At 44.7% G+C, this 26,812-nt stretch overlaps 2 protein-coding genes across 2 annotated transcripts in view; one reads left to right on the top strand and one right to left on the bottom strand.

Annotated features, from left to right (window-relative positions):
• Nucleotides 1-18,965: 18,965 nt before the first annotated feature.
• Nucleotides 18,966-26,812, top strand: part of MOB3B (MOB kinase activator 3B) — a 215,751-nt gene continuing 207,904 nt past the window's right edge. Inside the window, exon 1 of the mRNA XM_052644810.1 lies at nucleotides 18,966-19,094. The gene's annotated coding sequence lies outside the window, so the exon portion shown is untranslated. The remainder of the gene's footprint in view (nucleotides 19,095-26,812) is intronic.
• On the bottom strand, nucleotides 24,056-24,700 carry IFNK (interferon kappa). The gene has a single exon (XM_052644812.1). It carries the CDS (start codon nucleotides 24,698-24,700, stop codon nucleotides 24,056-24,058), a length of 645 nt encoding a protein of 214 aa, XP_052500772.1.

Here is a 26,812-nt window from a genome sequence, read left to right on the forward strand (position 1 = left end):
GTAGACACTTAGCCTTGCAAATCATCATTGCTTGGGATCAAAGGAGAGACTCTGAGAACATCTACTGTTTGTTAGCAAGCCGCCTGTAGTAATCAGGTTAGCACACAATAACTCAGCCAAAATGAACAGAATTTTCACCAAATCTCACCTCTCACCAAGCTGAACTGGAGTAGCCCTTGAACTCTGAGCACTGCTCTCCAAGGCAACATAACTGTGAGCCTATGTTCATCAATGACAAGGCATACAGGCTCTCTCCACTGTTACTCTATTTCAATTTGACTGTTATGATGTTGCTATGGTGATACCCTTCTGACATTCCTTTGCTCTTTTGGTGCCCTCTCAGAGGAATCTGTAATGAAGAGGTCTGGCCACAGAATCTTTCTGGGACTTTTCCCATAACACCACTGAAGACCAGCATGACTTTCCTCTTCTAGGAAATGCATGTATAAAGCATGAACTGAAAATGATGAAAAGTAAGCTGCACTGACTTGACAAGAAATGTGAATGTTATTCATTCTGTATCGACCTCACCAGAAACATTCTCTTTTTGTTCCCAGTCCCGGCAGATGTCACCCCAAGGGACAGTGGGGCTTCTGGATTCAGTGTGGAGTGTAACACCCACTGAGTGCCTGGACAGCTTACTCTCCTGGGGGAGGGGCTGTGTGAGGGTGGCGTGAGAATGACTGGAAGGAAGAGGACATAGGTTTTAGAGCACTTACCTGTCAGCACTTAAAGTGACAGGTACTCTGCTAAGCATGTTACATGCAGCCCTGCATTGAGTCCGTACAATTACGTGTGTCATTTACCTCATTTTATAAAATGAAGTAAGCTGACTCGGAGAGACTAGACACAGCTAAGCTCAGTCTTTCAGACTTCGAAGCCCATTCTCTTAATTACTATGAACCTTGTCTGTCTATACTTCATCTTTCAGATAATTCTGGCTTCTCTCTTTTCCCTAGAAGAGCTTGGAAGTGAGATTCATGAGTGGCCACATCCAAATTCCTCATCAGACTTATCCCATAGGAACCTGGGATGCGAAAGAACCTAAAAGCTGACAACCTCCTCACCAGGGACTGATACACCCTGTGGCCTTTTCCACTTATGTATCAGGATACACAGAACACTGATGGTCATGAGATCCAGATTCAGTGTCTCAATTTTAGTGGTTGTGTCATCGTGGATGAATCACTTAATCCTTCCAGCCTTAGTTCCTTTATCTGTGAAGTGGAAGTGTTGAGAACCATACTTGTCCAAAGGTTGGCAGTGGCCAGTTGTTCTCATTGTCCATTTCTGCCCTCTTTTAGAAACTTTTGAGCCTCCTGTATTTGAGGCTGTGCCCTAAACTCAGATTTGTAGGTCCAGGATTGCCCTGCAAACAGTTAGCAGTTTCTGAACACAGTTTCCTCTACAAGATGTTCGTTTTTCTCTACTGCTTGTTGCCTTTTGAGTCACAGCTTCAGACATTACTTTGGAAGCTTCTTGAGGTCATTTTTCTCCATTAAGAACTGTTAACAAAATCATTAAATCCCCCTGATCTCTAGCCTAGCTTTTGGGATCCCAGCCCCATCCTCTAACTGCATGCATAGTCCCCATACCAACAAGATGAATCTTGGTTTCCGGAACACATCTAGCATTTTTCTCCTTTCAGATATCCTTATTCCTGTGGCTCCTTCTGTCTGAAACAGCCTTTCCATCCGACTCCACCAATGTCCACCATCTTGAGTGCAGCCCAAATGCCACATCCTCCCTAAAGTTGCCTACAATCAGCTCCAACCAGAATTAATCTATCCCATCCCTACATTCCACAAAAACATGCTGGCCTCTTCTACACTACACTCCATAGTCTTTGTGTGTGTGTGTGTGTTGCTGCTTGTGTTTCTCTCATCATTTTTACTAGATTGGAAGAATACTGAGGGCAAGACCCTGGTTTGCCCATTGCCATGTGATAGGGGCAGTGCAGTGTGAGGGTTAAGGCCGTGGGCTTAAGTCATACTGTCCAGTCTAAAACCCACCTACATGGTGTTCTAGCCGCATGACCTTAGGCAAGTTAATTCAACTTTCTAGTCTGTAGTGTCTTCACCTGTACCTACCACGTGGGGATCTTCTGAGAATTAAATGGGATACTTCATGTAAAGTACTTAGCGTGTGTGTGTGTGTGTGTGTGTGTGTGTGTGTGTGTGTGTTAGTTGCTCAGTAGTGTCCAACTCTTTGCAACCCCATGGACTGCAGTCCACCAGGCTCCTCTGCCCATGGAATTCTCCAGGCAAGAATACTGGAGGGGTTGCCATGCCCTCCTCCAGGAGATCTTCCTGACCCAGGGATCGAATTCTCCTCTCTTTCGTCTCCTGCATTGGCTGGCAGGTTCTTTATCCACTGAGCCACCTGGGAAGCACTCCTCACCCCCATGCCCATTCAGCTTATCTAACACTAATTACCTCCCAAAGACCACATCTTCAAATACTATCACATTGGGGATTAGGGTTTCAATATGTGAATTGCAGCAGGGGAGGGGGCATGAAGTAGGGAATAAAAATTCAGTCCATAGCAAGTATCTACACATTTCCTATACTTTTATTGAGCTAGTCTAGGGACAGAGCAATAAACTGAACAGATAAAAATCCTTGTCTTATGGAGTTATACTCTAGTGGGAAGAGTAACTAGGCAGTGTGTAGATGAAATAACTGCTTCTCTAGGCATCCACATGTTATCTCCCCAACCTGTGAATATGTTGCACTACAAAGGGGATTAGGTTGCAGATGGAATTAGCATTGCTAATCAGCTGACTTTAACATAAGGGGATAATCCTGGATTTTCTGGTTGGCTTCAATGTCATTTCCCCATAAATAGAAGAGGGAAGCAGAAAAGGCCAGAGTGATGCAATACGAGAAAGATTTGACCTACCCTTGCTGATTTTGAAGATGGAGAAGAGAGACTATGAGCCAAGGAATGTGAGTGGCCTCCAGAAGCTAGTAAAAACAAGGAAACTGATTTTCCCTATTGATTTAAAACAGGAATGCAGCCCTGATGACATCTTGATTTTAGCACAGTGAAACTTGTGTAGGACATCTAAGCTCCAGAACCATAAGATAATTTTGTATCACTTTAAGCCACTAAGTTTTGGGTAATTTGTTATAGCATCCATAGAGAATGAATACAGGCATTGCTGCTGCTGCTAAGTCGCTTCAGTCGTGTCCGACTCTGTGCGACCCCAGAGACGGCAGCCCACCAGGCTCCCCCGTCCCTGGGATTCTCCAGGCAAGAACACTGGAGTGGGTTGCCATTTCCTTCTCCAATGCATGAAAGTGAAAAGTGAAAGTGAAGTCGCTCATACAGGCGTTAGACATGTGCTATTTTGTGCTAAGTTGCTTCAGTCATGTCCAACTCTTTGCGATCCCATGGACTGTAGCCTGCCAGGCTCCACTTTCCATGAAATTCTCCAGGCAAGAATACTGGAGTGGGTTGCCGTTCTCTTCTCATGGGATCTTTCTGGCCCATGGATTGAACCCAGGTCTCCTGCACTGTAGGCAAATTCTTTACTGTCTGAGCCACCAGGGAAGTTTTACAGGCCATATATATAATGTGGTGACCCAAGGACAAAAGAGCAGAAAAAGCCAAGGACGGTCTTGGAATGCAAGAATGGAAAAACCATACCCTTATCGTCCTTCCTTCCCCTGTGTTGTAACTATTAACAGATTTCAGGTCCTCCTGAGCAGTGTAACTGTCTCCCCTCCTACCCCATAGAAAGAAGATATTTACCTTACTCCCCCCTCCCCCACCCAGTATATGTGCCTCATCCAAGCAGCAAATGACCTGCAGACCCCCATCCCACTCTTTGTACCCTGCGTATACAAGTGGACTAAGGACGCTTGTTCAACGTCAGTTCTCCCTTGAGCTGGCCTGCTGTTCTAACAGTGTCTCCCACTCTAATAAACTTTATTTCCCTTTCATTCTGTCTCACGTCTGGAAATTCTTGTCCAACCTGCGCCCAGACCATGACATTTTTGGTGGCCCATATGGGGAACTTGGGGTCTCTTCCCCCACCTCCTCGCTTCTCCTTTCTCACCCTCTGCGAACAGGTAAGTGCTATGGAAGCCACTGAGGAACTCTGGGCAGGGTTACCCTCTGGTGTGTTCCAAACACCGCACTGCTCACGGAGCCCCAGTAGCTGCTGCCCAAACAGGTGTGGGTCTCTCCTTTTTCTTCTTTCCTGAGGACTAGGCCAACCAATATTGTGTGGGCACGGGTCAAGCACTTAAAAACCATTAGGGCGCCTGCCACATGAAGACTCCCGTGTGAGGATAAGGCAGATACAGAACGGGTCAGGCCACGAGGGCATCCGCCCCCAGCAAGACAACGTCTGTGTACCCTGTCAGGCGCATAGTGGTTGAAGCAAAACAGAGACCATAGTCCCCTGGCCACTGCCTCCCGAATAGGATTGTAAGGCTGATTCCTCAGCCTTCTTCCCTGTCACTTTCACTTCTTTCCCTTTTGGTCCAGATTGATTTACAGGAGCTTAGATGTTGCCTCTGAGCCATCCCAGAGAAGGCAATGGCACCCCACTCCAGTACTCTTGCCTGGAAAATCCCATGGACGGAGGAGCCTGGTGGGCTGCAGTTCATGGGGTCGCTACGAGTCGGGCACTTTTCACTTTCATGCATTGGAGAAGGAAATGGTAACCCACTCCAGCGTTCTTGCCTGGAGAATCCCAGGGATGGGGGAGCCTGGTGGGCTGCCGTCTATGGGGTCACACAGAGTCAGACACGACTGAAGCGACTTAGCAGCAGCAGCAGGTCTTGCCTCTGAGCCATCCCAAGGGTGCCTTCTGCATTTCAGGGGATTGCCAAATGGTGACTCATCCGGTTGCTCCAGGTGAGAAATCTCTTTCTCTGCCTGGGTCACATCGTGCCTTAGCAGCATGGTTCTCAGAAATCACCTCTCACTGTCAGATGTGACTGTTGGGATGGTCGGCCATTTTTGTGCCATGAGTCGCACGGAGACATCACTGAGACAAAAAGGGACACCTTTTTGCCAGCCGGTGACTCTCAGTACCCCCTCATTCCGTGGCATATAGGCTAAGGATGGGTTCTGGTATGTCTCAGGAGCCTCTCTCAGACTCACCTCTTGGCTATGTTCTCAGAAACTGGACAATTTTGACCCTGCAAAAGGCCTGGCCTCAATACAAACTGGGGGACCCAAAAAATGACTGCATGGCACACTAGCTTTTGCCAAAAGCAGGGAAAGGACTCAGAATTTCCATACGTCAGTCCTTCACGGCCCTCAGTCAGAATCCGGGTTTCAGGGACTCAAGCCACATGTGTCTTTCTGTTGCCCCCCCATCTCCTATCCCCCTCTGTCTCTCTCCTCAGACTTCCTAGATGACCCCTACTTGACCTTTCATATCCACATGAGCTCTAGCAAAGAATTCTGAGATTCCTTTGGTTCAGGTCTTTCTCCTATTTTCAAAAGCCTGAGGGGTCAAAACTCTCCTAACATTCTAAAGAATTCCCTTCTAACTACTCCTGTTTCTCAGGGTGGAGAAAGACCAAGCTTTCCCCACTCCTGCAAATTCCCTTAACCCTTCAGATTCTCCTGATGTGACAAAGACCTCACTTCCCACCAGAGGGACAATCCAAGATTTTTATCAGCTGATCCGCCCCTGATATCAGAGTCAATTTGAGCACTATTTGCTCTATATTTTACCTGTAAAACTATGACTACAGAAAAGAAAGATTACTTTTTGACACAGGATGGCCGTGATATTCTTTAGACTCCGGAGAAAACTGGTTAAAATGAAATTTTTTTTTCTTGGAAACTGCAAAACCGGTTCCTTTTGCATATGCAATTACAAACAACTAGCTCTTTAAAAGGCCTGCCTAGGGAAAAGCTTGAAGTTAACCCTTACCATGTCCTTGACATACATGGTCTACTTTGCCTGAGACCTCAGCCTTGGGCAAATTAGAACTTCAAGCACAATAAAAAGAAAAAAGGGATGTGTCAAAAAGATATTTTACATCTCAAGCAGAAAACTATGAGATCTCTGTCTCTCTGGATTTATGTATGTCTCAGTGTGTGTCTTTTTTTTTTTAAATAATATTACTGAAGTTGTAAATGAGTTCTAATTTAATAGGCTTAAAGAAAAGTAAGCACTTACAAATCAGGCAATTCTAAATACAAGAGAAATTAACCTAAATAAATTTCAGATTCACGTGAACTGGGAAATTTTCAATATTATGTATCTAGTGTTAACGTTTGTTTGCTAATCTAATATACACATGTCTAAGCCTCTTGATGAAAGTGAAAGTGGAGAGTGAAAAAGTTGGCTTAAAGCTCAACATTCAGAAAACTAACATCATGGCATCTGGTCCCATCACTTCTTGGGAAATAGATGGGGAAACAGTGGCAACAGTGTCAGACTTTATTTGGGGGGGCTCCAAAATCACTGCCGATGGTGACTGCAGCCAAGAAATTAAAAGACGCTTACTCCTTGGACGAAAAGTTATGACCAACCTAGATAGCATATTGAAGAGCAGAGACATTACTTTGCCAACTAAGGTCCGTCTAGTCAAGGCTATGGTTTTTCCTGTGGTCATGTATGGATATGAAAGTTGGACTGTGAAGAAAGCTGAGCGCCAAAGAATTGATGCTTTTGAAATGTGGTGTTGGAGAAGACCCTTGAGAGTCCCTTGGACTGCAAGGAGATCCAACCAGTCCATTCTGAAGGAGATCAACCCTGGGATTTCTTTGGAAGGAATGATGCTGAAGCTGAAACTCCAGTACTTTGGCCACCTCATGTGAAGAGTTGACTCATTGGAAAAGACTCTGATGCTGGGAGGAATTGGGGGCAGGAGGAAGAGGGGACGACCGAGGATGAGATGGCTGGATGGCATCACCGACTCGATGGACGTGAGTCTGAGTGAACTCCGGGAGTTGGTGATGGACAGGACGGCCTGGCGTGCTGAGATTCATGGGGTCACAAAGAGTCGGATACGACTGAGCGACTGAACTGAACTGAAGCTTCATTAACGTTAAGCATAATGTTTTCATTGTGCCTAGGTTTCAGTTCAGTTCATTTGCTCAGTCGTGTCTGAGTCTTTGCGACCCCATGAACCGCAGCATGCCAGGCTGCCCTGTCCATCACCAACTCCTGGAGTTCACTCAGACTCACGTCCATCGAGTCGGTGATGCCATCCAACCATCTCATCCTCGGTCGTCCCCTTCTCCTCCTGCCCTCAATCTTTCCAGCATCAGGGTCTTTTCCAATGAGTCAGCTCTTCGCATCAGGTGGCCAAAAGATTGGAGTTTCAGCTTCAACATCAGCCTTTCCAATGAACATCCAGGACTGATCTCCTTTAGGATGGACTGGTTGGATCTCCTTGCAGTCCAAGGGACTCTCAAGAGTCTTCTCCAACACCGCAGTTCAAAAGCATCAATTCTTTGGCACTCAGCTTTCTTTATAGTCCAACTCTCACATCCATACTGGAAAAACCATAGCCTTGACTAGACAGACCTCTGTTGGCAAAGTACTGTCTCTGCTTTTGAATATGCTGTCTAGGTTGGTCATAACTTTCCTTCCAAGGAGTAAGTGTCTTTTAATTTCATGGCTGCAGTCACCATCTGCAGTGATTTTGGAGCCCAGAAACATAAAGTCAGCCACTGTTGCCACTGTTTCCCCTCTATTTCCCAAGAAGTGATGGGACCAGATGCCATGATGTTAGTTTTCTGAATGTTGAGCTTTAAGCCAACTTTTTCAGTCTCCTGTTTCACTGTCTTCTGTCATGTCCAAGGTAAGGAGCAGCTGCTGCACTTTGCTGGAGCAGCCGTGAAGAGATACCCCACATCCAAGGTAAGAGAAAACCAAGTAAGACGGTAAGCACTGAGAGAGGGCATCAGAGGGCAGACAGACTGAAACTATAATCACAGACCTCAGGCCAATCTGATCACATGGACCACAACCTTGTCTAACTCAAGGAAACTAAGCCATGCCGTGTGGGGCCACCCAAGATGGACAGGTCATGGTGGAGAGGGCTGACAGAATATGGTCCACTGGAGAAGGGAATGGCAAACCACTTCAGTATGGTTTGCCACTTCAGTATTCTTGCCTTGAGAACCCCATGAACAGTATGAAAAGGTTTATTATAGTTAAATATTGTTATAGACAAGTTTGTCAGCAAGGAAAGTACCTCAAATGAAGAAACTTCAAAAAAAAAAGTAAATGATATATGAGCTTTTAGACAAACTCTATTAAGAATAATTATAATTTAGAAATGTCTGTCTAAAACAGTCTCTCCAGATTTTGGTAACCTGAGTTTCTAGGGTTGTGCTAAACTAAGTGACAGAAGTTTATTGAATAGCTAGGTAATTTCCAAATAAAATAAGATTCTGAAACTTTCATTACTGAACACTAATTTCCTCTTATAGAGAAACTAGAGATTTTGGTCTATTAATGAATAATGTTTGATACCATCCTGAGATGTTCTCTAGAATTTTTTTTTTAAAGAAGTTATCACTGGTATTTATGTTCACCAATCTATAGAATATTAATATAAAGGTCCTTTCTTGGTTGCTTAAGGAAAGTATGATGTGTGTTTTCAGTAAAGAAGGTTTGAGGAATGAAATTACATTTTATGAAGGAAAAAGGAAGTGGGTCTGACTTACAGGGGGCTGTTTCAGGATCGGAGAACAAAGTAATGGGTACAGAAAGTGATAAGAAGGTTTAATGGAAAGTGGACCCCAAGGGAAGAGTTTTGTGCATAAATACAAGTTTTCTTGTGATGTTGAACTGCCTTTGATAATGGGTTTTAAGTTTCTTTACCTCTGAAGTGATCTGTTCTATGTTTACCTTTGAAATCTTTTGTTAACTTTGGCTGAGTGAATAACTATTGTTTCACAGTGACTTATATGATCCTATCTGACTGGGTGTTATAAACCCTTTTGATATTTATTGAAAACACTTCCTAAATCATTTGACTTCTAGCTAACTTTGGGATGTTCCAGAGGGCTCCTGAAATATCCCAAAGAGAGATGTTAAACTATCTGAGTTCATTTGACATGTTAAATTACATGGGAAGTGTTGTTGGAGGAGTGATGAATCTTCTCAGGTTATATGGTTGATGTCACTTATACAGATATCCTAGAAATTACAAAAAAAAAAAAAATCCCTCGCAGTGAGACTTTTGCTATCCTGGTGTCCTTCCAAACATGGCAACAGTCTACTCCTAAATCAGGAAATTAAAAACAGGTGAACAATAGCTGTAAATCAAAGAGTACGGGCTATGAGAAATCCAAGATGGCCACTTGGCTTTTCCCGGCTCCCTGACAAACCTCATTTTTATTTGATGGGCTAAAGCCTTCCCTGGCTACAGGGTTAATGCCCTCATAATGAAAAAAATCATGTTTCACTGAATATTAAGTTTTGTTAATTGTTAAACTGAGTTTCTAGTTTCGTTAATTAAGGTCTAGTGTTTACTAAGACTCACTTCTGAGATAGTTCCTTGTTCTTATGTTATATCGCTAAAAGATTTAACTAAGTTATTAAAAAGGACACTCTAAGTTTGTTTCTAAAGCTTATCTGAGTAACCAATCATCAGATGAAGATCAGATGCTCCGTGATGTACAATCTGGAGATTAACACCAGGCTATAGTCATTTAACAAATGAAGTCGGATGACCTGGGGTATACTGGGCTCTACCTAATGAAAGTTCTTGACTTATGATTCTTACTTATGACCTTACTAATAACTGCTAGCTATAACTTTATTATTTTCTATGTCACTTGTTTCAGAAGATTGTTTCTTACGTTACCAAATGTGTGACTGAGCCTGTGATAAAATGCTGATGTGCAGTTCCATATGAGATCAATGATTGTAATAATGTAACTCTAGATACGGGAAGAAGCAACAAGAGGGAATATTTTCCTGGACCAAGAGGCTAGTAAAACAGGTATGGTCCAGAGACTTTTGCTACTTGCAAGGCCTGGTCCAACAACAGCACACTGAGTGGCCTGTCAGTGGAATCTTCCCTAGATCTGGGAAGGAGCCTTCCCAGCACAGCAGGACACAGTGGCCATGAAATGCCCCAAAAGCATGGTCAAATATGTGGCTATGAAGAGACCCTGCTGACTGGAAGTTGGCACTTGCCAGCTGCCTCTACAAAGATTACATTATAACCACTGCAAGCCGCTGACCTTCAACACCCCCTGAAAGGAGTTCACGGTGGAGATCAGAAATAAGGCACTCTGTGCTCTGGGAAAAACCCAGAAGAACCTGCCTTCAGATAGTCAGATGTTTTCAGGTAAAGATTTTATAAGCCGAAATTGCATCTTCTCATACCTAGAGAAACACTAATGACATGAACCAATGTCTGATCCTGGTTCTCCTGGCTAGGTCCTTAGAAGCTTTTCTACTTCTATTCATCTTTGGGCCACGTACTTTTAACTTTCTTGTTAAGTTTGTTTCTTCTAGAATACAACAAATCTCTAAGTGATAGTATGACAAGAATATTCCCTGGCCAACACCCAGACATTGCTGAAACAAGCTGCCTTATCATTCCATGGATTCCCATCTCCCTCTGTAAATCGTAAATGCACCCTGGCAGAGAGCAGACAAAGGGAACCCAGAGCCTCACGATGACCCTGTATAGCCTGAAGAAGCCAGAGAGGTCATCGCCCCTTTTCCTTTGAGACTGGGTTTCCAAATGTCTGAGAAGGGAAATAGGTGGATAGTTAGACACGAGCAGGGTATCCAAAAGGCAAAGAGAGGGAAGAATGTGGTGAAGAATGTGGTGACCCAAGGGCGAGAGAGCAGATAAAACCAAGGAGCATCTTAGAATGCAGGAACAGAAAAACCATACCCTTATCATTCTTCCTTCCCCCGTGTTGTAACTATTAACAGATTTCAAGTCCTCCTGAGCAGTATAACCTTTCTCCCCTCCTACCCCATAGAAAGAAGATATTTACCTTACTCTCCCCCGCCCCCAACTCCCCCCAGTCTATGTGCCTCATCCAAGTAGCAAATAACCTGCAAGACCCCCATCCCACTCCTTGTATCCTGGGTATACAAGGGGACTAAGGACCCCTGTTCAACACACCAGTTCTCCCTTGAGCTGGCCCCCTGTTCTAACAGTGTCTCCCACTCTAATAAACTTTATTTCCCTCTCATTCTGCCTCATGTCTGGAAATTCTTTTCCAACCTGCACCCGGACCACGACACGTAATGTATATCACATGGCAACAAATCCAATGGAGAACACTGGAGAGGGGGGTGGGAGTTGATTGTCATTTTAAACACACTTGAAAGAGGAGGCTCCAGTGACTTTTGAGTAAGTGCTGAAGGAACTGAGGTCGTTAACCATGAAGAGTGTTCCTGGCAGAGGGCGCAGCAAGTGTCGAGGTAGAAGTTTACCTGGTATTCGGGGGAATCAAAGAGGCCAGTGTGGACGGAGCGGAATTTGTGATGGGGAAAGTAAGAGGAGACAAAGTCAGAGATAAAGGAAAGCTGATTTGTGTTGGGTTTGCTCTGAATAAGACAGGAAGGCCCAGGAGGATTTTTGAGTAGCAGAGTGACAAAATGCAACATACATTTTGAAGGAATGACACTGGTGACAGACTGACAGTAAAGCAGATGCAGGGTAGGCAGTAAGCAGAGGAGCCAGTTCGCACTATTGCAGTTTTCCAGGCTGCCTGTATCTGTGGCTGGACCACGGTGGTAACTGTGGAGGTGGCGGGCTGAGATCTGCTTCCGGATATCTCTTGAAGATAAAATCAGTGAGATTTTGAGATAGTGTAGAGGTGGAATAGAAAAGGAGAAAAGTCAAAGACGATTCCACAGGGCCTTACGCAACTGACAGGTTGGAGCAGCCCTTCCCAGAGATGGGGAAGACAGCAGTGTGAGTGAGTCTGATGGGGAGGGTCCAATCAGTGTGGGTGAACTTTGGGTATCTGAATCCTTCCCACTCCCCCATTCTTGGCATTTAGCTTACTTTTTCAAACAACCTAAGACACATATGCATAAGGAATAATAAATAGTCAGTGGGAAACAATATCTACTTCAATTCATGATGGGATTGGTTTTCTGTACAAAAAGGGTTTGGACAAAACCTGGATTGGAGAAGAGATGGAGCCCAAGATGCTCTACAGTGAATGCTTGCGTTGCCCCAAAACACAATTCATACGTTTGACTTACAACCCACAAGGTGATGGTGTTGAGGAGTGGGGACTTTAGGAGATGATTAGGTCACAAGGTTCTCAAGGCAAGAATACGGAAGTGGTTTGCCATTCCCTTCTTCAGTGGACCACATTCTGTCAGACCTCTCCACCATGATCCGCACATCTTGGGTGACCCCACATGGCTGGCTTAGTTTCCTTGAGTTAGACAAGGCTGTGGTCTGTGTGATTAGATGGACTAGTTTTCTGTGAGTATGGTTTCAGTGTGTCTGCCCTCTGATATCCTCTCGCAAACCTACCATCTTACTTGGGTTTCTCTTACCTTGGATGAGGGGTATCTCCTCACCGCTGCCCCTCCTGACCTTGAATGTGGAGTAGCTCCTCTCGGCTCTCCTGCACCCGTGCAGCCACCGCTGCTTGGACCTCCCCCCCACCCCCCATGAACAGTATGAAAAGGCAAAATGATAGGATACTGAAAGAGGAACTCCCCAGATCAGTAGGTACCCAATATGCTACTGGAGATCAGTGGAGAAATAACTCCAGAAAGAATGAAGGGACGGAGCCAAAGCAAAAACAATACCCAGATGTGGATGTGACTGGTGATAGAACCTAGGTCTGATGCTGAAAAGAGCAATATTGCATAGGAACCTGGAATGTTAGGTCCATGAATCAAGGTAAATTAGAAGTGGTCAAACAGGAGATGGCAAGAGTGAATGTCGACATTCTAGAAATCAGTGAACTAAAATGGACTGGAATGGGTGAATTTAACTCAGATGACCATTATATCTACTACTGTGGGCAGGAATCCCTCAGAAGAAATGGAGTAGCCATCATGGTCAATAAAAGTCCGAAATGCAGTACTTGGATGCAATCTCAAAAAATCTCTGTTCATTTCCGAAGCAAACCATTCAATATCACAGTAATCCAAGTCTATGCTCCAACCAGCAACACTGAAGAAGCTGAAGTTGAATGGTTCTATGAAGACCTACAAGACCTTTTAGAACTAACACCCAAAAAAGGTGTCCTTTTCATTATAGGGGACTGGAATGTAAAAGTAGGAAGTCAAGAAACACCTGGAGTAACAGGCAAATTTGGCCTTGGAATACGGAATGAAGCAGGGCAAAGGCTAATAGAGTCTTGCCAAGAGAACACACTGGTCATAGCAAACACCCTCTTCCAACAACGCAAGAGAAGACTCTACACATGGACATCACCAGATGGTCAACACTGAAATCAGATTGATTATATTCTTTGCAGCCAAAGATGGAGAAGCTCTATACAGTCAGCCAAACAAGACTGAGAGCTGACTGTGGCTCAGATCATGAACTCCGCATTGCCAAATTCAGACTTAAATAGAAGAAAGTAGGGAAAACCGCTAGACCATTCAGGTATGACCTAAATCAAATCCCTTATGATTATACCGTGGAAGTGAGAAATAGATTTAAGGGATTAGATCTGATAGAGTGCCTGATGAACTATGGACGGAGGTTCATGACATTGTACAGGAGACAGGGATCAAGACCATCCCCATGGAAAAATGGCTGTCTGAGACAAACAGCTGTGAAAAGAGAAGTGAAAAGTAAAGAACAAAAGGAAAGATATACCCATCTGAATGCAGAGTTCCAAAGAATAGCAAGGAGAGATAAGAAAGCCTTCCTCAGAGATCAATGCAAAGAAATAGAGGAAAACAACAGAATGGGAAAGACTAGAGATCTCTTCAAGAAAATTAGAGATATCAAGGGAACATTTCATGTAAAGATGGCCTTGATAAAGGACAGTAATGGTATGGACCTAACAGAAGCAGAAGATATTAAGAAGGGGTGGCAAGAATACACAGAAGAACTGTACAAAAAAGATCTTCATGACCCAGATAATCACGAAGGTGTGATCACTAATCTAGAGCCAGACATCCCGGAATGTGAAGTCAAGTGGGCCTTAAGAAGCATCACTACGAACAAAGCTGGTGGAGGTGATGGAATTCCAGTTGAGCTGTTTCAAATCCTGGAAGAGGATGCTGCGAAAGTGCTGAACTCAATATGCCAACAAATTTGGAAAACTCAGCAGTGACCACAGGACTGGAAAAGGTCAGTTTTCATTCCAATCCCAAAGAAAAGGCAATGCCAAAGAATGCTCAAACTACCACACAATTGCACTCATCTCACACGTTAGTAAAATAATGCTCAAAATTCTGCAAGCCAGGCATCAGCTATATGTGAACCATGAACTTCCAGATGTTCAAGCTGGTTTTAGAAAAGGCAGAGGAACCAGAGATCAAATTGCCAACATCTGCTGGATCATGGAAAAAGCAAGAGAGTTCCAGAAAAACATCTATTTCTGTTTTATTGACTATGCCAAAGCCTTTGACTGTGTGGATCACAATAAACTGTGGAAAATTCTGAAAGAGATGGGAATACCAGACCACCTCACCTGCCTCTTGAGAAACCTATATGCAGGTCAGGAAACAACAATTAGAACTGGACATGGAACAACAGACTGGTTCCAAATAGGAAAAGGAGTATGTCAAGGCTGTATATTGTCACCCTGCTTATTTAACTTCTATGCAGAGTACATCATGAGAAACGCTGGGCTGGAAGAAACACAAGCTGGAATCAAGATAGCCGGGAGAAACATCAATAACCTCAGATATGCAGATGACACCACCCTTATGGCAGAAAGCGAAGAGGAACTAAAAAGCCTCTTGAAAGTGAAAGAGGAGACTGAAAAAGTTGGCTTAAAGCTCAACATTCAGAAAACGAAGATCATGGTGTCTGGTTCCATCACTTCACGGGAAATAGATGGGGAAACAGTGGAAACAGTGTCAGACTTTATTTTTGGGGCTCCAAAATCACTGCAGATGGTGACTGCAGCCATGAAATTCAGTTTAGTTCAGTTCAGTTCAGTCGCTCAGTCGTGTCCAACTCTTTGCGACCCTATGAATCACAGCTCGCCAGGCCTCCTTGTCCATCACCAACTCCCGGAGTTCACTCAGACTCACATCCGTCGAGTCAGTGATGCCATCCAGCCATCTCATCCTCGGTCGTCCCCTTCTCCTCCTGCCTCCAATCCTTCCCAGCATCGAAGTCTTCTCCAATGAGTCAACCCTTTGCATGAGGTGGCCAAAGTACTGGAGTTTCAGCTTTAGCATCATTCTTTCCAAAGAAATCCCAGGGTTGATCTCTTTCAGAACGGACTGGTTGGATCTCCTTGCAGTCCAAGGGACTCTCAAGAGTCTTCTCCAATACCACAGTTCAAAAGCACCAATTCTTCAGCGCTCAGCCTTCTTCACAGTCCAACTCTCACATCCATACATGACCGCTGGAAAAACCATAGCCTTGACTAGACAGACTTTAGTCGGCAAAGCAATGTCTCTGCTTTTGAATATGCTATCTAGGTTGGTCATAACTTTTCTTCCAAGGAGTAAGCGTCTTTTAATTTCATGGCTGCAACCACCGTCTGCAGTGATTTTGGAGCCCCCAAAAATAAAGTCTGACACTGTTTCCACTGTTTCTCCAACTATTTCCCATGAAGTGATGGGACCAGACGCCATGATCTTCGTTTTCTGAATGTTGAGCTTTAAGCCAACTTTTTCACTCTCCTCTTTCACTTTCATCAAGAGGCTTTTTAGTTCCTCTTCGCTTTCTGCCATAAGGGTGGTGTCATCTGCATCTGAGGTTATTGATGTTTCTCCCGGCTATCTTGATTCCAGCTTGTGTTTCTTCCAGCCCAGCGTTTCTCATGATGTACTCTGCATAGAAGTTAAATAAGCAGGGTGACAATATACAGCCTTGACATACTCCTTTTCCTATTTGGAACCAGTCTGTTGTTCCATGTCCAGTTCTAATTAAAAGACACTTACTTCTTGGAAGGAAAGTTATGACCAACCTTGATAGCATATTCAAAAGCAGAGACATTACTTTGCCAACAAAGGTCTGTCTAGTCAAGGCTATGGTTTTTCCAGTGGTCATGTATGGATGTGAGAGTTGGACTGTGAAGAAAGCTGAGCACCAAAGAATTGGTGCTTTTGCACTGTGGTGTTGGAGAAGACTCTTGAGAGTCCCTTGGACTGCAAGGAGATCCACCCAGTCCATTCTGAAGGAGATCGGCCCTGGGATTTCTTTGGAAGGAATGATGCTAAAGCTGAAACTCCAGTACTTTGGCCACCTCATGCAAAGGGTTGACTCATTGGAAAAGACTCTGATGCTGGGAGGGATTGGGGGCAGAAGGAGAAGGGGACAACAGAGGATGAGATGGCTGGATGGCATCACTGACTTGATGGACGTGAGTCTGAGTGAACTCCGGGAGTTGGTGATGGACATGGAGGCCTGGTGTGCTGAAATTCATGGGGTTACAAAGAGTCGGACACAACTGAGTGACTGAACTGAACTGCACTAGGTCACAAGGGCAGGGACCCTTGTGAATAGAATTAGTGCCCTTATCAAAGAGGCCTGAGAGGACTTCCATGGTGGTTCAGTGGATAAGAAGCTGCCTGCCAGTGTAGGAGGCATAGGTTCAATTCCTGTTCTAGGAAGATTCCACATGCCTCAGAGCATGCACCACAACTGCTGAACCTGTGCTCTAGAGCCTGGGGGTTGCAACTGCTGAGCCCATGTGGCATAACTACTGAAGTCTGGAGCCTTAGGCCTGAGTTCTGCAACAAGAGAGACCACCAAATAAGAAGTCTGTGCACGATAACGAAAAGTAGCCCCCCACTTGCCACAACTAGAGAAAGCCTGTGTGCAGCAAAAATTAAATTATATAAAAACAACAACCAAAAACAACAAAGAGGCCTGAGAAAGCTTCCTTGCCTCCTTCTACCATGTGAGGACACAGAGAAAAGTCAGTGAGGAAATGGGCCATCATCAAACACCAAATCTGCCAGTGCGCTCTTCTTGGACATCCCAGCCTCTAGAACTGTGAGTAGTCATTTCTGTTTATCAGCCACCCAGTCTACAGTATTTCTTTTCAGTTGCCTGAATAGACTAAGAAACTGGACCAAGGAGGGCTGGGATTTAAAATGCTGGCCTTTCAGAGCAGATTCTGAAGTTTGCGCCATCCTCTTCCAGTCACCAGCTCACAGGCAGGGAAGCTGGATCAGGAAGATGGGACGTGATCCATCATACTGACCCCACTCACTGGTGAAAGTTAGCCAGGAAATAATGAAGGTTCCCCCCACCCCCACCAGCTTCACTGTTGCTCCCCATTGAAGGGGCCACTAAGGGGAGGAAGTGGGATGAGGCAAGGCTGAAACCCAAGCAGAGAGGCAGAGACAGTTCCATCAGTGCTTATTGATTAAAATCCAGTGTTTCCTTTGCCCTAGGCATACTCTGCCCATCTGTGCCCTGGAGCTTGAGCCCTTTGTTCGAGGGTAGAAGTTGGCTCTTGATGTTCTTCTTTAGTTTCTGAGACAGAAAAACTTATTTTTCCTCTCTTCTTGACAGAACAGAAAAACTCTGTAACGAGAATTCTAGGGCAGGCAACAGGCTTTTCCCAATTTGGGAAAAGGAGTGAAACAGAAGGACTACGAAAGGTAAACTAGAGTGATTAAGAGACACTTTCACCTTAACTGTTCTGGATGAGGAAGAAGAGTTGATTGCCATGAGGCCAAAGGACAAAAGGAGCTTTAAAGAAGTGAATGAGGGTTGAGATAGCTTAGAAATGAGATTGCATGAGTCAACAGTGACTCAAAACATTTCTTAGTTGGATGGGTTTTAGTGTCTGACCATTTTTTCTTCTCGAGTTTGAGTTTTATATTCACAGTCTTCAATATCTTTGCATTGCCAAATGACACAAAATTCAGTGGAATCCTTTAATTCACGGTTGATATCATTAGACCATGGCTATTAAATATTTCTTATAATATCAGACTTGATATTGCAAAGGATGAGTGTGGCTTTAGAGGTTCTCCCTTGGTGGTTGTGGAAATTGCTTTTGGGGGAGAGATGTTTCTCTGTGTAGTCTAGTTTCTACTTAATATATTTCCAAACTTCTTTAAAGTGTGTACTGAGAATTATAAAATGTAATACCTAGTCTTTTGGTATACTTCGCAGTCAATGTGGACGAAGATGCTATTATACGAGGAATAAAAAGATATGGAAGACATTTTTTTTCTGCCTCAGGAGGCTTATATATCACGACTCCTACTATGAACAAAGAATACTTTCTATGTTTAGTTTATCCTTTAGTACCATCCTTGCAGATAGACGCTGCTCTTCTCAATTTACAGAGAATACTGAGGTTTAGAGGTCATAGACCAATCTCACACAAAGAGAAGGGGGCAGGCTGTGGGTTGGGATTCAAGGTCCATGCTCATTTCATTACTCTCAGCTTATTCTAGTGAATTTGCTAGAATCTCGAAGTAGTTTCCAATGATTACTGCTATTCTCTGTCCGGCAGTCCATAGCCTTTTTCAAGTCAAAAAACCTTGGAGAAAGTAAGCAATTTCCCCCTCTCTAGGTGCTTTGGATGTGACCGTGGTGGATCCAGAACGCTTCCTTTCTGATCTGATAGCTTCCTCCTCGCCCTGGCCAAAGGGTCAATGTTTTTCCCACGAGGCTGGGAGCCCCGCTCAGACGGTCCATTCCCCACCTCTTTCCGGAGGGAAGATGACCCTAAGGCGACCTGACGTCCCTTCCCAAGGGAGCTGCCGTTCCGAAGGCGGCCGCCAGGGGGTCCCCGCTCCGCTCGCGCCCTCGCAAGGGAGCCGCGCTCCGGGTGCCGGTGGGGGCTGCTCTGGAGCGGCGGCGGCGGCAGCTGGAGCCGGGTGCTCGCTCGCCCGCGCGCCTGCTGAGACCGCGCGCGCGGGCCTGGGAGCCCCTCACTGGATCCGCGCGCGTCGCCCCTCCTGCCCCGAGCTCGCCGTCTTCCTCTCGCGCCGCCAGCAGCTGCCCCGGCGCGGGCAGCCGACGGGGCCCCGGGGCTGAAGGTAAAACCCCACGGTGAGTGAGAACTCGCTCTGAGCGAGGGGAGGTGGCGCAGCTCGCAGCCGCTCGCGCCGGGTCGCGCCCGGGCGGTTTAGAGGTGCGGGGCACACCTGGGGCGAGTGCAACAGGAGGGCGGGAGGCGGCGGACCCTGTTTCCCCGCCCGCCCTCCGCCTGCTTCCGGGGCTGGAATCGGCCTCAGACCCCTGCCCGCGTCTTGGCTTCTGGCAGCCTCCTCCCTCTCCCTTCCCTGGTTGGAACGAGAGTCCTCCCGGGCTCCGGGGCCTTGAATTTTAAAGGTCTATCAGTGAATTCGTTCTTCTCTTGGGGAGGAGGGGGCGGTACGACTCTGTCCCCGAATCCATCCCGGATCGCAGATGATTGCAGAGTGCATGCTGGACTGTGCGTGGCGGGAAGACAAACTTTTACCAAAGTGCGCCCGGGCAGGGGGACCACGTTTAGGGCGTCTTGGTATTGAAGGCGGAGGCTCGGCTCGGGACTGCTAAGGGGAACTCCGCTGCGTCGGCCGGGTCGCCCCGGGGACTGCTGCTGCTTCGCGGTGGGAGGGGGTGTGTAAAGGGCGTACAAATCCTTCGGAACCCCTGGGCCAACAACTGTCAAACATCTGGAACCCCAGCCCCTCCCTTTCCCTGCACTCAGGAAGGTGAAAGCCCTTTCAACTTTCCTGATGGCTCCTCCCTGCCTTTGGACCCCTCTGGAAGGGTACAGGGCCGACCCCCGGCGCCTGGCAAGTAAGTACCAAACCGACACCCCAGACTTCTCAAGATCCCCCTCTCACCCACTTCCCTGACCCCTTCCAGACGTCCGCCCCGCAGGGACCACGCGACAGAGCCGATGGAGATCCAGGCGAATGGCCTTTTGTTTCTCGGCGTTTCCCCTATTGTTCGCCTTTCTAACATCTGGCGGGGCTCTGGAGACAAGGAAGCCCCTCTCGTCCTCCTCCCCCGCCCCCCTACGCCAGCCTCCCGGCCAGCTTGCGCCCGGGAGCCTGCCTGGGGAAGGCGAGGAGCCCGACCCCTGTGGGGCCGCCCCTCCCGGGCCTGGCGGTGAGAGGGCGGAGGGAAAGTTGTTCCTTCCCCGCCTCCTCCGCTGCCTGTGGCCCCGGGCGCATTTCTGAGATCTTATCCCTAGCGCGCGGCGGAGCGCAGATCCAGAAGGTGCCGCTCGCGGGAGAGAGTGGAAGCGAGGTGCTGCCCCAATCCCGGGTGCCCCTTTCCTGTGAGTTCCAGTGGATTCCACAGTCTCCGCCTAAAGGCGTGTGGTTGGCCCGTTGCCAGGCGGTGGGACGGGATCAGGGCAAGTCTGATAGGCAAAGAGCTAGGTCTAAGGCTCTGAGACTGAGGCTCTGAGTTTCCAAGCGCCGAAGGGCAGGCGAGTCGCCCTCCTTAAGCAGGGCGTGTGTGCGGTGCTGTGCTCAGTTGTGTCCGACTCTTTTGCGACCCCGTGGACTGTAGTCCGCCAGGCTCCTCTGTCCATGGACTTTCCCAGGCAAGAACACTGGAATGGGTTGACATTTCCTTCTTCAGAGGATCTTCCCCATCCATGTCGGGAAGGGTCCCCTTCTGTAACTCGGGTCTCCTGAGTCTCCTGCATTGCAGGCGGATTCTGTATCGCCGAGCCACTCACTAATGGAGATGTAGAAATAGTAGAAATAACCTAGGAAGCCTCGAGACTTTGCTTAGAAATAGGAGTGAAGTGGCTCCCTCCAGAATGAACCTGGGGTCCTGACTTCGCACAGCGCTCCAGTTTAAAGCCCGGGAACCCTCTCAACATTTGGTAAGAGCAGACCTGGAGGACCCAGCACTGACTGTGTAGACGTTTCCCAGTCCCTGCGAATCTGTGTCTGGGGACCGAATTCCCCTGTGAGCGCGCCAGTGAGGTTATAACGACCCTATTATTACTCTGCCTTTCCTATCAAGTTGTGTGCTTACATGTGGTGCTTATTCTTAGTGACCGAGGATTATTAAAGACCTAGGACTGGCACCTGAAACTAATATAATATTGTAAGTCAACTATGCCTCGGAGGATAGGGGGAATAGAATTTGGGCAAAAAGGTAGTAGCCACTCTCAGAGGGTAGGGTCCCCAGATGGTGCTCCCAGAGTTGCTTAGCTGGTGAGCGGAGACTGTTGGAATGTATACCTGCACATAGCCTTACATATACTAGTGTTAGCTTTTTCTGTCTGACATACAGTCAGTGCCTGTCGCAGGAAGGCTTAGGGAGGCTCTTTTTTTTTTTTTTTTAAATCCTTCACTTTTTGATCTGTGCCCCAAGCCAGGGGAGGGAGGAAGCTTCTGTATGAACACCTGTGGCCTTGTGCGCACTGGAAGGTTTTAAGTAGACACTGTGCCTCTGCATAGCTACAGGAGTTTGCTTTACCAGAGTGGGAGCTTTTGAGCTTCCATTTAATAAAGAAGAACAAAGGAGACGAAGTCGGCAGAGAGGACACACAGAACACATTCTCCAGTAATTTCTGGATGTTACCAGTGGGACCCACAGAAGAAAGAAAGCAAAATGTTAGAAGCACCAGAAGGCACTTTACAAATAGTGCATTATGAAAATGATCCCCAAGGAAGGATTCCTTTGAAATTTCGCAGCAGCAACACTAGAAAAGCAGGAAGCGCCTGAGTTGCTCGAGAAGTGTCTAAAAGCATCATTAACAAAGTGAAAGGGCAATGTCTGTCCCAGTCTACTCCAGTAAAGAAAACAGGGCAATTATAGTGAGAGATAAGCTTGTATGACTTCTTTAATTTTAGAATTAGAAGAAGACCCTCCCCAGCATTGAAAAAAACAAAAAAATACAGAGATGAAAATTAAAACAGAAGGAGGGGGGATATTATAAATATGGCTCCATTGAACGATCTTATCCAATTGCTTACATGGATTTCTGGAGATAGGATAACTAGGTCTAAGGGGTTAATGTACTTTTTTTTTTTATGACATTTAAGATTGCTATATTGTTCTGTAGGAAACTTGTGCCAGTTACCATTTCCCTATCAACACATAGGATTTTTTTCTTCTGTACCCTGCACCCCACTGATACTCTACATTATCACTTTTTTTTTTTTTAATCTCTACCAGACTGATGAGAGGGCAGTATCTTATTACCTTCTTTTACATTTCTCTAATCACAAATGAGAAGAAACATTTTTCATATTGTCTGTTAGTATTTCTTGTGATGTTACCAGTTTGTGTCCTTACCTATTTTTCAGTGAGAACATTCTCCTTTTTCTGACTAGTGGTGCTCTTAATAAAAGCATCCCATTGTGACTTCTGCCCCTGCTGGTACAATCAGACAAGCTTTATTGACTAGAAGTGCTGATTTTCTTTCCTTCTGCATTATTGCAAACATTTGACAAGACTGCAACCATCAATTGCTAAAGGAACTGACATGGTCCCAGGAGAATCATTAAGGAGATCATGCAAAGGCATTATTAGAGAAATTCATGGAAAACATCAAATGTATACTTTCTGCTTTGTAGCTTGCATGTCCCAATTCCTTTATAGCTTGTAATGCTTTTTAAAAATTTACAACACTTACTGATGAGTTATTGTTACTCAATGGATGATATGAACTTGTTTTATTGTCTGATCCTTCTACTGGTAACCAGTATACTGTGATCCACAACTAGTTCTTGTTCTTTTAAACGTTTCTTCTAACTTTTGAACTGAGTTTTATTTTAATACTTTCTCAGTACAACTGTGTTGGAGTTTAACTATTCAACTACGGATGAATCTTGAGTCTAAACCGTTTAGCAGCGTGCTATGAAAACAATAGCAAGTCAAGGCCTTCCAAGAGTTGAACTGGATACTCTCTGTGATGCATTTGGTTAGCCACAATCTCTCTGTTAATTCTTGCTTGAAGGTAGATGATTCTGAAATGGGGTAGAAGGGAGAGAGAAAGGTAGAGAAAATTCATTTCAACTGGAAGGTGAATTAATACAGATGAAGGACCACACAAGGAAATTTAAGTAAATAATCTGCGTAATCTAGGTACAAAATAACTTTCAAAAAGATAAAGTATATTAAAATGTCATGTATGAGTAAGAAGATTAGTTTATTTAACAAGCAGAAAGTGGCCTTCTAGTTGGAAAGAATCCAGTGTGAAATTCTTTCATAGTCTAACCACAGGTATTTCATTTCAGGTACAAAACAAACAAAAAAAAAGACAGATATTAAACTTCTCTGCAGCATTTTCCATGCTTTGAAGTGTCAAGATCACATAATATGTATTGGGAATGAACAATGCTCTTTGTATTAGAATCATAAGCTCTTAAAGGTTGAATGAGACTTTAATGGTCATCTCATTCAACCATCTAATATCATTACGAATCTTCACTCTCTTACAGTAATAAAATACCAACCCGCAAACTTTCTATCATTTTAACCAAACCAGGCTGAGAAGCAAATGGGTCCAAAATTTCCATTTTCTTTTTTTTTAAGAGTAGGGAGACAGGAAAGGTTTTAACTCTATGGGATCTTGTACAGGCTCTTGTAACGTGCTGAACTTTCCTAGAATAAACAAGCTTGGCAGCAAGAGAGTTAAGTCATTGAGGTGTTAGATTTTGCAGTATTCTCTGAGCCATGTCCTCTGGCCATTGGTTTGAGGAGTTCAAAAGCAACAAAGCTAAGCAAGTACAAAAGAGCAAAAGGGAAGAGGAACAGAGAATAAAAGATGGGAGGGCAAGTCCTCCTCTAAATCTGTCTTCAGGACTTCCTAACAAGACTCTTGATCACCCAGGGGGTGGTAGGCATCACCTTGTTTAGAGAGGTGAATGTGGCTGATGCTGCAAGGCCAAACTTTAGAAAAAAATGACCATTACCCAAATCACCAATAATCCAGTCGAGGGGAGCCATGGGACGGCACAACAAGCCTTAAAAAGAAGATGAAGGAGGACGAGAAGGAAAACAAGATTCTGGGAGAAACAGGATTTTAATTCTTAGAATACATTAATACCTTATCTCCTCCTGAGTAATGCTGTGAGTTTCTGAAAGAAGTAGAAGCATCTTCTGATTTCCACTCGGACAATCTCCCAGGCACAGTGACTGTGTTTCTTATCTTTGAGGAACCTGTCTATCCTGTTGAAATAGCTCCTCAGTTCTAGGTTGCTCGGCTGGAGGACCGGAGCTCCTGAGGGTCTCCTGAGAGTCTCCTCTCTGGCTGAGAGAGGCTCTTCCCTCTCTCTTGCGTCTTCATTTTCCTCCTCTTCTTCCAAGCATTGCTCCAGGTACTGCAGCTGGTGATCAAGTCCGATCTGGATTTGTCTCAGCTGTTTCCCTTCCCAAGTGGATTGGAAGGTGTCTTGAGTGAAGATGTGGAAGGCCTGTCTGGTCATTTCATAGAAGGCCTCCTTGATGTTCCTCATCAGAGGCTGGGTGTATGAGAGGATCTCTTGGGGCAACTGAAAAGCTTTTCTTTCTTGTAGACACTCTATAGGAAATGAATTGCTCATCCTGCTCAGAAGTTGCAGATTCTGCCAGGTGGCTCTCTTCAGGCGAACATTCAGCAAGTTACAGTCCAGAGAGACGATGCCAGTGATGAACAGACCCATGAGGCACGCCAGCCTCACATACTTTCGAATCCCATCAGGCTTGGTGATCATTTTCTCCCCCTCACCTATGGAGGTGAAAAATCCACAAGACTCAGAGGTTGACAATGAGGTTTTAGGTCTGAAGTATTCCTTCGTGTGCCTTTTATACACCTGGGTATCTTCGGTGGGGAGGAGTTTTTGCATTAATCATTTTATGATACTCAGCATTTCAGCTTCTTTGCCTGTGAGGCTTTTTAGATTTGGGGTGACTACGCTGACTTTGGAAGTGCTGTCTTTTTTTTTTTTTTTTTTTTTGAGAAAAGTGATCAGAGCATTATGATTGTGTTATCATCGATGGCTGGATGACCCATCCCAGTATGATACAATCCTCAGCACGAGACAGATGCAGACTGTTTCAGAAAGCCCTGAAAGCTATGATTCTATACACTTGCTCAGCCAATGCTGTTATATAAGAGAGAGTGATCCTCTAAGAAAATATTTTTTTTGTACCTGGCCCTATAACCAAACCTCTTCTCTCACGGAGTTAATTGTAGATGTTGACCAAATGACTATGATTATTTGATTGCAAGGCCACTAGAACATAACATGGTTGAGGTTTTTTCCCAATCTTGTTAAACTTCTATATTTGGATATGTTCTCTTTTATTTGAGTTTTTTGTGTCTCAAGAAAGATGAAAAACAGTGTGGATCATTGAGCATGGCACTTATTGCATAGAAGACTAGACCAGCTTAGTTTTGTATTGCCACTAGAAAATGTTGGAACTCTCCAACTGTCCTTTCCTGTAGTGAAACCTGAACCAGCACTTACCATCCCCACCTAGCATTTTGTATGCCTCTGATCTCCTTCTTAGAAATCCTCCAGGGGCTTGTATACTGGGGAATATTTTTCTGCCTCATTAACTTCTCTCTTATAGTATCTAAACTTTTAGATGTGGTTTAGCAGTATTTTAAAACTTTAGTTTAATTTTCTTTCTTGCTGAGAAGCTCTGTGTGCTGTAAAGATTTTTTGTTCTTATTTGTTTTTGAGGAGGTATGTGAGTAGGTGATCACCCACTTTAGCCAAACTAATTCACACCTGGACCAATATTCCTGGGTTAATGATGGCTATCCACCATTTATGATTTTCCCTTTCTTTGACCAGGTAAGCTTCTTCTGGTATGGTCAAAGAAAATGGATTTTTTTCCTCTAGGACCCTGAAATGGGATGCCATTAAAGAAGGCTCGTTTTAATTACCACCTTAAAAAAATGCATTAATTTTTAATAAAGTCATTTTAGAATGGTGAGCAACCACAGTTCCTCAAGCATGGCAGCCTTTGACTGGAAATTTGGCTTAAAATGTTCATGTCTAAATTAATTGGCTGCACCAAGGACTAATTGTAGACAAGTGAGATTTGTTAAAATCCTGGCTTTTTGGACTGTTTTATTTTGAGAAGAAAACCTACTACGTATGTTACTTTATATGCTCTCTCTGTATAAACTCTGATTTTGCAGAGATATTTTGTGGGATGACTAACTTAGAAAAATAATCGGGAAAATGAGACCTTTTATATAGGATTATAAACTGACGCAGACTTCTTGGAGAGCAAAATGGTGATATATATCAAAAGCCTTAAAAATGTACATGATCTTTGACTCAGAATTCTCCCTCTAGGAGTTTGTCTCTAAGAAATAATGATGGATGTCTCTAAGGACTTACCTGTCAGGAAGTTCATCACATCAAAAAACGGAAAACAATTAAAATGTTCAGCAGTAGGTACTTGGTTAAGTAAACCATCAATAGAAAATGTCTGTGCAAGCATTCAAAATTATGCTGTGGGATTATACTTGGTTACTTGGATGGGCAAGCTTTGCAACTTAAAAGCAAGTTTACATGGTAGTATATAGAGACTGTTAAATATAAACACATGCATATATGTACAGAAAAAAAAATCTAGACATATGTATGCTACAAACATTAAGAAAAATAAGAAGTATGAACTGTGCATTTATAAACTCTGTGCGTATGTATGCATAACAACAAATATATGTTTATAAAATGCCAATGTCTTTTGAAGGCCAGACCTCCTCCCATTCCTCACACTGCTTCTTATTCCTAAAGCTTTTTGAATTGTCTCAGTCAGAACTGCTTGTTTCTCTTTGGGGCTTTTACAGTGCTTTGTCCTCC

The sequence above is a fragment of the Budorcas taxicolor genome, chromosome 8 (assembly GCF_023091745.1).
Source record: "Budorcas taxicolor isolate Tak-1 chromosome 8, Takin1.1, whole genome shotgun sequence".
NCBI lineage: Eukaryota > Metazoa > Chordata > Mammalia > Artiodactyla > Bovidae > Budorcas > Budorcas taxicolor.

What these genes read in the sequence shown, in the direction of transcription:
- IFNK (XM_052644812.1), bottom strand. Translation starts at nt 24,700, where the DNA reads ATGATCACCAAGCCTGATGGGATTCGAAAGTATGTGAGGCTGGCGTGC.